This window comes from Kogia breviceps, chromosome 14, assembly GCF_026419965.1.
Source record: "Kogia breviceps isolate mKogBre1 chromosome 14, mKogBre1 haplotype 1, whole genome shotgun sequence".
Classification (NCBI taxonomy): Eukaryota; Metazoa; Chordata; class Mammalia; order Artiodactyla; family Physeteridae; genus Kogia; species Kogia breviceps.
Window position 1 is genome coordinate 72,405,798 of NC_081323.1, and position 12,022 is coordinate 72,417,819.

General features: G+C 48.2%; 1 protein-coding gene across 1 annotated transcript in view; it reads left to right on the top strand.

Moving 5' to 3' along the window:
- Positions 1 to 2,633: 2,633 nt before the first annotated feature.
- HS3ST4 (heparan sulfate-glucosamine 3-sulfotransferase 4) overlaps positions 2,634 to 12,022 on the top strand; it is a 384,984-nt gene continuing 375,595 nt past the window's right edge. The window contains exon 1 of the mRNA XM_059037949.2: positions 2,634 to 3,398. Coding sequence (XP_058893932.1) covers positions 2,662 to 3,398 — 737 coding nt within the window. The 5' untranslated portion in view covers positions 2,634 to 2,661. The remainder of the gene's footprint in view (positions 3,399 to 12,022) is intronic.

Consider the following 12,022-nt stretch of genomic DNA (forward strand, 5'->3'; position numbering starts at 1 on the left):
AAGCCTGGATCAAGAGTAGAAAAAAATAGACAACTGCCTAAGTGAGAAATCTAGAAAGCTCCTCTGGCCCCCAAATCACCTCTTTGCCATCAGTTGTGGGGCTGACACCTTACCAGTGGGGCTCCATTCTTTCAAGAGTCTTTTATGAAAGTGTGACTCTTTGGGGACAAGAGGGAGAAGGGATTCCGGGAAATTTCCTCCTTAGCATCGTCTAGGCAAGTAACATAAATATAGCGGGACAATCTGGGTGCCCCATGAAGAATACGGCATACGTGCTCTACCTAAAGGAGGCTTCTCAGCTCTGGCTGAGGGGCCCAAATCTGCTGGATCTGTTATTTCAACAGAAACCTCATCTCCAGATTTTTTTTTGCTGGAAAGCCCTTAATATTTAAGCCCTGCAACTAGTTGAAATTTCTTCATATCACTGTGCCGGCCACATTCAGCTTTGCTGGTCACCTCTGGGTTTGCCACCTCTGGGTTAAATTTTAACACAGTTTTATCAAAACCTTGCCAAATGTGAAAAAGCACATCTTTAGTAAAACTAGATACAGAGAAGGTTTATTTGGATTGCTGAGAGGGTAGATGGGAAAGTTTGGGCACTTGGACTACAGGGTGGCCCTGGACCACATGTTGAGCATACTGGTGCCTGGGCCTGGAAAGGGAGATGGGGCACGGCAGCGGCAGTATTTGCTGCCACTGGGGCCTCCTGGCTGACCACCCAGAGCTGGGCTTGGAGTGGGAAGAGAGAAGGGCCAAGCTCGTGGTTTCTCCCAGCTCTAGTTGGCCCCTTCCCATTAACATTACAGTAATGCAGTCGTGTGGTGCTTGAAAAAAGCATCTCTAGTTACACGGAATGATTTACAGGACACCAGACTCCGCATTTCAGAGGTCTCCAGTGTACCGTAAAAAATATATTATAAAGGAGTAATCTTTATCTGAACTAAAGCTGCAGTGAAGGAAACTCGTGTCCAGCTGAGAGCAGCAGTGAGCTTTTGTTCACTCAGGGAAAAGTCCGTGTTCTTCGTCTTATTTGATTAACATGTGCTTCCCCTCTTTGGCACTAGGTACCTACTTAATATTTAGACATCATATACTTTTTCTTTCAGCTGTTGTTCCTATTGTGTGATCAAACAAAACCGGAGATGCCAAACACATCTGTGAAAAGAGACAGACCCGCCGGGCACCCAGCTGTGGCTGGCAAGGTAAATGGGGTAAATGAGGCTCAGCGAGACAGCCCCTGGGAGATACTGGCCCTGGGTGTGTGCAGGGGCAGCCTCTGTCCCCAGCAAGCAGAGCTGATTGCTCTGCCTCGCCTTCCCGTTGCAGACTCCCAATTCCCCCACTTCCAAGAAGCAAGACTCTAGTTTTGAATCTCCCAAATCCTTCTGATGTTTACCATTACCTCCCCAGGAGAGGGAGGTGAGGGATGGAAATCTCGCTGAAAAGAATACACTTAAAAAAAAAAAAAATCAATGAAGCGATGCACAGACACCCTGCAACGCAACTTGTCTTTGCTTGATGTTTAGAGCGATGACGGTCTCAGTCAGTTTCAATCCAGGGAAATCGAACTCCTTTCGCGGCAACGCCCCCAAGGGCCGCAGGTGTACCTCTGGTTAAGGGTGTAGAGAAAGGGACAGCCTCATTTTTCGGAGCAGAAAGCGCAGTCCCCCGGTGGCGGGACAGAAGCAAAAAAAACTCTGTGGGTAGGGAAACCTGGGCGTTTGTGTCCAAGCTCAACCCGTCAGGAGCTTCAAGATAAGATGGAGAGGCTGGAAAGATGGAAGTTGGAATGAGAGAGCTGTTATGGAGCAGAAACCACTCCTGGACCAAAGGCAGGAGGATATCCAGGGTTAGAGAAGGGCGCGTCAGGGATGGGCCGAGTTTGCCTGGAGTCCCAGGGGGAAAGGGGACAGCGAGAGCTCGGTGAGCGGCACCGGCGGCGGGCGTCCGGCTCTACGTCCCTAAAAGTACTGGGAGAGGATGCAGAACCCGGCGTCCCAGGCTCCCAGGGGAGGGGAAACACGCGGGGTGCGGCGGGGAACACCTCCAGCGAGTGTGTGCCGAGCGGGGGGGCGGGGGATACGATCTCCGCTTCCCCAGGTGCCCCAGCCCTAGCGCACGCCTCCGCTCCCGCGGCCCCCTCCGCAGGCGCGCGCGAGGCGCACTCCCCCTTCCCTCGGCGGCGCGGGGCGCGCGCCCGGCCCCCTCCGCCTCCCTTCCGCGCCTCCCCAATCTCCCGGCAGAAAGTTAGCAGCGGGGAAGGAACTCGGGGCTGCAACAGCGCGCGGCGGCGGCGGCGGCAGCAGAAGCTGGAGCGGGAGCCGCGGCAGATCCGGGGAAGCTGGGGCGCTGCAGACGGAGAAGGTGCAGCCGGCGGGTCCGCGCGCCCCCCTCGGGCCCCTTGCCAGAGGCTGAGGGGGGTGGTGGGGGGCCCCCCGGACGCCGCGAGGAGAGCGGGGAGGGGGGCCATGCGGCCGGGTTCCCCCCCGGCGCAGCGGGACAGCGGCCAGGGCCGGGGGCGCAGCGGCGTCGCTTCATGCAGCCGGGGCGGCTGGGCAGCGGCGGCGGCGGCGGCGGCGGCGGGGGCGGCGGCTGAAACCATGTCCGGGCAGCGCCGGGGGCCGCCGCCGCCGCCGCCGCCGCCGCGAGCCGGGAGCCGCGATGGCCCAGTGGTCCGCACCTCCTCCGCCAACGCCTCCGCCTCCACCTCTCGCCGCGCCGCCGCCGCCCGGCGCCTCGGTTAAGGGCCCCCCGGCGCGCAAGCTGCTTTTCATGTGCACCTTGTCCCTGTCCGTCACCTACCTGTGCTACAGCCTCCTCGGCGGCTCGGGCTCCCTGCAGTTCCCCCTGGCGCTGCAGGAGCCGCCGGCCGCCGCCGCCGAGCCCCCGCCAAGCCCGCCGCCACCCTCTCTGCCGCCTCCCCCCGTGCGCCTCGGCGCCCCCTTGCAGCCGCCCGAGCCGCCGCCGCCGCCGGACAACGCGAGCCGCGGGGAGCCGCCCGAGCCCCCAGAGCAGCCCGCCGCCCCCGGGGCCGACGGCTGGGGGCTGGCGAGCGGCGGCGGGGGCGCCCGGGACGCCTGGCTCCGGACCCCGCTGGCCTCTGGTGAGATGGTCACGGCGCAGAGCGCGCTGCTGGAGAGGGAAGCGCAGGAGTCCAGCACCACCGACGAGGAGCTCGCAGGCCGGAGGGCGGCCAACGGGAGCAGCGTGAGGGGCGGCGCCGTCAGCACTCCCGACTACGGGGAGAAGAAGCTACCACAGGCGCTTATCATCGGGGTCAAGAAAGGAGGGACCCGCGCGCTGCTGGAGGCGATCCGAGTGCACCCGGACGTGCGGGCGGTGGGCGTAGAGCCACACTTCTTCGACAGGAACTATGAAAAGGGCCTGGAATGGTACAGGTAGGACTCCGAGCTTGGCGGATGGGATAGGCGCGTAGGGGAGACCAGCAGGGGAAGCTGCCGCTCCCCTGGCCCTTGGGGATCCGGGCAGCGTCCCGAGAGGGCTTAACCCGGCGCGGGCTCTGCGCACCCTGGCGGGGCTGCTCTGGGGGAGCGGCGGAGAGGGCTGGAGGCTAGCCAGGGATCACTTAACTCCAGGGCGAGGAGAGAGGGGTTCCCCTGCTCTGCTTGCCTCAGGCTCCTCGTCCAGGGAGCTGCTTTCCGAATCAGCCTAGTTCCAAGCCTGGGAATCCCCAGCCCTCGTGCCCCCGGGGTGTTTCCTAACCCAGGCTCTTGCGGGGCGGGGCGCTTCTGTGCTGGGGACGCTGAGGAATGGAGCAGGACAGCTACATTGACCAAGTGGGCTTTGGGATCCCCTGGAATCTCTCAAAATCGCCCTCAAACGCATTTGCGTGGCTGGAATCCAGTGTTTTCAGTTCAGAGCGAAATGAACAGGGAACAGTTAAAAAGATGATGCTGGCGAGTTTGGGCTTTCTAGTAAAGACTCAGGATGTCCCCCATCTCCAGAACTTTCTATCCCTCTTGGGCTGCATGAACACTGGGTTGATTTTGCATCAGGAGTGTCCGTGCCTACATGACAGTTGGTGCCCTAAGAGTTTTCATGCCGTGCACCTGTGCCCTTTCTAACCTGTGCCTCCTTTGCAACGGATTGGAGCTTGTGTCTAGTGAGTTGATTGTTTCTCTCCCTCCTTTTCCACCGTCTGCCAGCGTTGAGGGAAAGGGAGAAGAGAGTAGTAAGTGTGGGTAAAATAAATTAATAATCCAGCGTCGTACCCCCGCCCCCCGCCTTTCCTCTTGTTTTTTAATTTCTCCGGAAAACAGATCTGGATGGCTGGCCCCATCTCGGTTGTATCTCAGTAATTAATTGCAATTGTCAACCAGAAACACAGGCTTTGTCAGTTAAAGTGATGTTATCATCTTAACAGAGCCAATAGGTAAAATAAGGATTGTTTCCTGACAAGTCGCCTTCTTGTTGAAGAGATGTGCTTTCTAAGTTTAAATTACAGACTAGGAAAGTTTTAGAAATAACTTAACTTTGGGAAATATATGATAAATATGTGTATTGTGATTGATTTCTTTCCGTTTTAAAAATATGCCTTATGCTTTCAAAGCTTGAGAGAAGTACACTTAGGGATAAACATTCCAGCACATTAAACCGAAACAGCAAATGCGTCTGTTCATGTCTTGTCTGTTTCAACAGAGAGAACTAATTGCAATTTTTTAGGAGGCTTCAAACAGCCCCTTCCTATCAAAATAAAAAACAGCAAATGCCTAATTTAACTGGAAAATCAGTATTTATAACATCACAAGCCATGGCTTCCAGTTTGCAATTATAATTAAAAAGGCGTTAGGATGATTAATGCAACAACAGCAAAAAAAAAAAAAAAAAAAAAAAAGTATGATGTCTGGGAAGGTTTCAGTTGTTTAACTGTTGATTGTAGGAATGTTCTGGTTTCTGCTGTGAGGCAGCCGTTGCCCTAAGAGGGTAACTATGGCTTTTTCCAATTCTAATTTTAAAGCCCTGTATCTTGTGAGAAGTGTCAAATGCCCTTTGTGGGGAGAGGGAGGCATAAAAATCAAATCTCTCCAACACGTGTTTGGGTTGCTTTACCACAGCTGGAAATGGAGAAGGGGGTGTTTTATTTGGATGAGTTAAAATAAAGTTGACGAAGGGTGTGTGGCGACTGCATGTCAGGAAGTCCCATCGTAGGGTCTGGAGCATTTTCTGAATGAAAAGATAGAAGATGCCAGGTTTTCTTACGTTCTTTTATACTGCAGGTGGGAAAAGGAGGTATGTAAACTGCCTCGCTGTCAGGGCTGTTGAAGATCTGTGGTACCCTCAGCCATCACCTGTGGTATTTGGGGCTCAGTGCCCCATAGGACCAAGAGATGCAGATGGAACCTGGGTTCCCTTGATCCTCACTTACGAGGACCATGTGATATCTCTGTATCCCTCATCTCCTCCCCCAGCATCACACCCATGGTAGGTCCTTATTATGCTTAGTGGTGCTGATTGGAGTTGCTGGAGGAGAATCTATCTAATGTAGAGGAATCATTTTCCACCCAAACCTGGCTGTTGAGATGACTCCCAGAAACCCTTTGGATCCTAGGATAGCTCTCTAGCCTTAACAGGGTCAGCAGTCGTTTGAGGGCATTTTGGGGATTTCTGTTGGCTGCATCTCTTCAGGCTCTTCTCTCCCTCTCCCGTGTAGGAAGAGGGGACGGCATCCTCACTATATCGTAGAAAGGAAGCACTGGCATTGATTCAAACCGGTAACAGAAACCCTTCCTCCTGGTTCCCTGGTCCCAGTCTATTAAATGGTGGCATCTGTACTTAAGTGGTTACATTTCCTCCCCATATGCCGTGTACCTTATCTGCAATCTTACTCTACTAGTTGCCTGATAGAGATTCACAGGTTAATTGAAGGTTTTGATCCCCTCTTCCCGTTATTTGTTTTGTTTTTCTTTTTCATTTCAATGCGCCTCCCAGTAGCCGACTGATTCTGCAGGTGATCATGGTTGCTGTGATTTCCATGAGAGGGAGAGAAAGAAGAAGCTGGGGCTGCTCTCGACAGAGATGGCAAGGGTTTCCTCATATTCAACTAAGCAGCCCCAGTTTTATTTCCTTGGTGTCACTCCGATTATGTCTAAATCCGGGTTTTGCTTTCACCTATGCTGTTGATCTAATGTGATTTAAAAACACATTTGCGATTAGAACATATGCATCAGATTTGCAGGACAAGATAGATTGATGGATTAGGGTGTGTTAAAGCTATGGAACAGCAAGCCTCACTTGGTGGGTTGACACAGGCCAGTGATTAATAAGTGGGGGTAGATTAAACTCTCCATCCCCCCTCCTCAAAAAATTAAAAGGGCAAAGCCACAATACGCCTTTCAGTATGAGGTAATGCACACTGGGCAGAGACCTTAAACTCCTCTAAGGGGTGGGACCTTGTGGCAGGCCAAGTGGCCGCCACAGCAGAACTCATTAAAGTGACGGAAATGACTTGAGCTGTGGCCTCCCTCGGTGAATTACAGACTGTACGGTGACTGCGACCACTTTGCTTTGGAAGCCACTCAGCTGCAGGGGGACAGGAAGGGACCCTCCCTGGTTTCAAGTTGTCTTCACTGCCAGCAGTTGCTACACACATCCTGTTGGCTGGAGGGAAATAGCTGGCGTTCAGTAGTCATGCTTGTGCTACCCAGGGAGTGGTCCATAGCATCATTCGGACGTGGTGTCCGGAGAGAGAGAGAGAAGCAGGGCAGCATAAGGCACTGGCATGTATTGAACGCCTGTTATTGTGGTGGTTTGCGTTTTATAGACGTATTATCACATCTGGCTGGCGTGATGAGGCCGTGAGCAAAAGAACAGCATTTCTGCTTTACAGTTGGTTCCCAGAGGGTAAAACAACTTGCTCGAGGTTGCTCAGCTGGCCAGTGGTTGAGCTGACATTTGAAGCCACATCTGTCCAAAGTGCTGGTAAATAGAGTGCTATCAAGGTCTTTTCCTTCAGCAAACATTTAATGATACTTAATATGTGCGCAGTGTAACTTACTGTTTTAGGTGCTGGGGGTAAAGGGGTGAACAAGACAGGTGAAGCACCTGTTCTCTTGGAACTGACCTATTAGTGGGGGTGGGAGTGGGAGACGGGGAGACAGCAAACAAACAAGTCTTTCTGCTTACTCTCTTGTAGTGTGGCTACTAGAAAATTAAAATTTACACTTGTGACTCCTGTTATATTTATTTCCACCAGGCAGCACTCCTGTAGAGCAGTGCTTTTTAAACTGCAAATGCACACAAAACACGGGGAGCAGGGGTGGGGAGTGGTGGTGTTAACGTGCAGATGTTGAGTCCGTAGGTCGGGGAAGAGACCTGAGATTCTGCATTTCTGATTTGCAACGTGATGCTGATGATTCCCGGACCTCCCTTTGAGTAATTGGTGTGTGTGTGTGTGTGTGTGTGTGTGTGTGTGTGTGTGTGCGTGCGTGTGCGCGCAAATGTGCTGCGTGTGTGCGCAAATGTGCTGCGTGTGTTATTTTAAATCAAATGATGAGGGAAAACCTCTCTGTGGAGGTGGTGTTAAGTGTCATGAAAGAGTAAGATCCTCGCATGTGAAGACCTGGGTGGAGAGGTTCCTAAGCAGAGGGAACAGCAAGTGCAAAGGCTCTGAGGTAGAAACAAGCCTCATGGCTTTTCAAAGTGTTCTTTCATTATTCCAGAAGTACAGTGTTTGTAGCTGAGCAAAACTGGGTTCAAAACCTGGCTTTGCAACTTACTTGTCCCATGATCTGGGTTGGATAACTGACATAACATCACTTGGGTTCAGTTTATCTGAGAGGAATTCCTTCCTGGCAAGGTTGTTAGGAGGAACAAATGAAATACTAAAAGTGAATATATTTTCTAAACAAAAAATGAGTATCCTAGAGTAGAAATCTAGATGAACCCAACTACTGAGTTTTGGTCTCACATGCTTTACCTTCTGTCACAGCTGTCATAATATTGACTGGAGGCTCTTATTGGGGATGTTTTTGGGAAAAGTCTAATAATGATTGGCTTTGAAATCTACATCAGCTTAACCTTTTAAACCAAGGGTCACCAACTCAGATGCCTTCAGGGCTCATGTGGATAATATACATGAGTGAAATAGACTAGGTAGGGAGAAACTGGGTCACAGATGTTCTTTCCAAAGGAGCAGCTACTGCTATATTCCAGCTACCCTTTTCCATGTGCAAATGTGGCATCAGGGGAACCAGGTCTTCCACTTGGTAAAAGAAACTGGAAATCCAGGTTTTGGTGTGAAGTGGCCTGGTTTTTAATGTTGGCAACAGATTGCGATTTCTTAAAAGCATGGTGTAGGCCAGCACGGCAGGACAAGCAAAACACATCTGTGGGCTGGATACAGCCAGCTGGCTACTGGTTAGCCGGACCTTTGGTTTAAACTCATTTCAGAAGGTACCTGGCATACCCACACCCTCTGCAGTTGCCAGAATTGTGGCTTACTTGTGCTATTTTAGTTTAGATATTTTCCCCTCTTAACTGATTTTGCAACAGCATGGGGGAAGTACCTCTGAGATATGTTGCAACAGCAACAAAGGAAACTGGATATAAACAGGAACTGGATATAAACTGGATATAAGCAGAAAAAGACAATTCACAAATAAATTTCCCTTTTGTTCCCAGTGAACATTTTCTTGAAGGAGGGGAAATTCTCAGTTGTTCACTCCCTAATCAGGAGTATCTGTATTTGATCTGTTTAGGTCAGTTGCACTTATAAAATAGATTCTGGTCACATGGATGGAGTAAGACCTGAAAGTTTTCTAGGGTTCTAGGTTTTTCTTTGCCACATACTAGTTCCACCGGATGTGTGAGGTTTCTTAATATCTTCCTCCCTCTCCCTCCCTCTTTTCTCCCTTCCTTCTTTGTTACTTAGATGATGAGGCTATGTTATCTTCATAGGGTCCATTCAACCACTGAAATATTTTGGTTCTAGAGCACACACTTGTGTTAGACTCTTCAGAAGAAGGAAGCTAGTTTAAGTAGAAGCAACATACTTTGGAGCATGTATTTGTATCTCTGAGCCTGAATCGCCTGAATCCACTGCATCCTCATTGTGTGACCTTGGGCAAATTACTCAATATCACCAAGCCTCAATTTCTTTATCTGCAGAATGGGCTCAGTAGTATTTACTTTGAAGGGATGATGTGAGGATGAAATGAGATGACATTCAAAGTGCCCTACACAGTTTGTGACATAATACATTTTTCTCTCCCCTTCTTTCCTCTCTCTTTTACTCCCATTTTTTCTTTTTCCCCCTTGGTTTTCTTCTTCATTTTCCTTCCATTCTTTCCCTTTATCCTGCCTGTCAGTACAGAAGGCCCTAAAGAGAATGCGGTAATGCATTTTTCATTTGAATATAGTCTTTTATTTCAAGATTATGCCTGAATGAGGGATTTCCAACCCTGAAGCAGCTCTTAAGTAGCTCTCCAGAGAATAATCAAAACCAGATTCCAGAATTTGGTCTATTGTAACTTGAACTGAGGAAGAAGAGTCTGATTGCAGGAGGTTAAGTGCACCCAGAATTCTCCATAAAGGGGATGGGGTAGGGAAGTGGCTAGGCTCTCTGGGCTGGCCCACTGACATTTTCTTGAGCCTGTGGTAGGAATTGATGCTGATTGCTCCGATAGGTACAGGGATATTTAGGATGCCAAGGGCATGCTTGCCTTCAGTTTTCCTGCAGATCTGAAAGCTTTTGAGAATGCAGGATGGTTCAGGAAGACCCCATGAAATTCCCTGTCTTGAGATTTGAGATTTGGCGGCTTTTGCTGGGGAGTTCTCTAGCTATCATGACACGATTTATTTATTTTTATTTTTGTAAATCATACCAAGCATTTTTACTTTTAAATTGAGTCAGGAGAGAGGCCTCCATACTTCAGGTGAATGAGGGATTGCTAGGGTTGCACAGTAGAAAGTTTTAAAGGTTTTGGTTTTGCGTAATGGATGATATCTCTGAAACTGTTTGAACCACTGCCCTGTTAAAGTAATCCCTCGATTCCACTGGTTTCTGTGGTTTAACAGGCTCCTCTATAACCGTCTTGGGAATTTCAGTCTGAAATTATAATTCACTAAGGGAGCCTTTCAGCATATCTTGCCATTAATTAAAAGCAGGCAGTTGATTTTTAATTTTTTTTAACACTCACTAGTTAGGATTGCCTTTCTTTAAAAAACTTTTTTTTCAACCTTTATTTAAGAATGTGTAAAGCATATATGGAGGAAAACAAAGCAACACATGAATTAGGCCATATTTTTTGGTTGTAAGTGATAGAAATGGAGCTTAACTTATTATAAACCAAGAAAGATAATTATTGGTTTGTTACTTAGGAAGTCTAAGGGCTAATGGCTTCAAGAAAAGCTGAATCCAGGGGCTCAAATAATGGCACTAGGTCTCTGTCTCTTTCCATTCTTTGCCATGTTTGTCTATATCTTTCTTCATTCTCAGATAGGTTGTCTCACTACATTTTAGGCAAGATGGTAAGCAGCAACCCTAGCCAAGCGTTTTTTTTGTTTATCAATTCTTTTGGAAAATTTTTTTCTTAAGAGCTTCTGTGAGATATTCATGGAGATGCTGTTGACCCAGGTTGGGTCAGGTGTCCATCCTCAAGCAGTCATTGCGTAGTTACTCTAATCAGGCCTGGGGGATGTAGCCACCCCTTGGGCTTGGGGCGATAGTGGGAGTAGGGGAAGCAGGGTTATTCCCAGGACAACCATAGGGAGTAGTTTCCCCATAAAGAATGGGGTGTTCAGGGGTTCTATTGATATAAGTGATATAAGAAGTAGGGACCAGTTAAAACCACATATTCATTAAACATATAAAGATCCACTCTGGGGAAGGCATACAAATGGTTAGTTTGGGGAGGTTAAATGTACTTGTTATTTTAGTTATTCATTAAACACGTATTTAATGTCAGTTATGTGTCAGACATGAATCAGTCATGTCCTGTGATCTGAAAGAACTCACAGAGCAGAGAAATGAACATGTAAGTGATTACATTACAAGATAATTAAAGTCTTGACAAAGTGTGATTTACTCTAGGAATGGAAGGATGGTTAGATCTTGGGAACTCTAGTAAATACTGTGATTTACTTGTAACACTTCTCATTTAGAGAAAAAGCTTATGATTATTTTATGGATGCTAAAAAGTCTGATCAAACTAAATATTTATTTTTGATTTTTAGAACGTCTGCTAATAAAATAGGATCATACCCAAAGCAAGCATCATGTTTAATGGTGTAATGCTAGAAACGCTCCCATTAAATCCACAACAAGACCAGAATGCCCACTATCATCACTATGATTTACCATTGCTCAGGAAAGAATAGATAATGCAGTTAGATGCAAAAGAGAATAAGAACAGGGAAGTTAGAATTATCACCATTTGCCAGCAATTTCATCTTTTTTTTCGAAAACCTAAGATAAGCAATCCCCCCAACCCATGAATCTATTAGAAATAATAATAGGATTTATTAATGTGAGGAAATTACTATGCAAAATCTATAGTTTTCCTATCTGCCTATGCCAAGCATTTTGAAAATATAATGAGAGAAAATATCCTATTTATAGAACCAACCAAAGAGACAAAATAACTAGGAATAAATTTAGCAAGAATTGCAAGGGACTTGCAAGAACGAAATTTTAATACTTTACTCAGGGGTGTCAGAGAAGAAAACGGTAAATGGAAAGAGAGCTCTTTCTCTAGGATAGCACTCTTTTTTTTTTTTCCTTCCCCGCCCCCTTCCTGCTTTCCCTCCCCCTCTCCTTCCCCCCCTCCCCCTTATAACTGGAGATCTTTGCTACTACATCGAGGTCAGGTATGTTTGAGAGTGGTCTGAAGATATTGTCTCTATGAACATGGCCAAAATGTTGTACTTCATGTGTAGGAGTCCCTTACTTTCTACATTTTATTTGACTGAGGAGAGGATGGTAAGACGACCACTCCTGTTCAGATTCATAAACAGTGTTAGAATTCCGTGTGGAGGGTGGGTGCTGGCTGCTTTGCATCCCAAA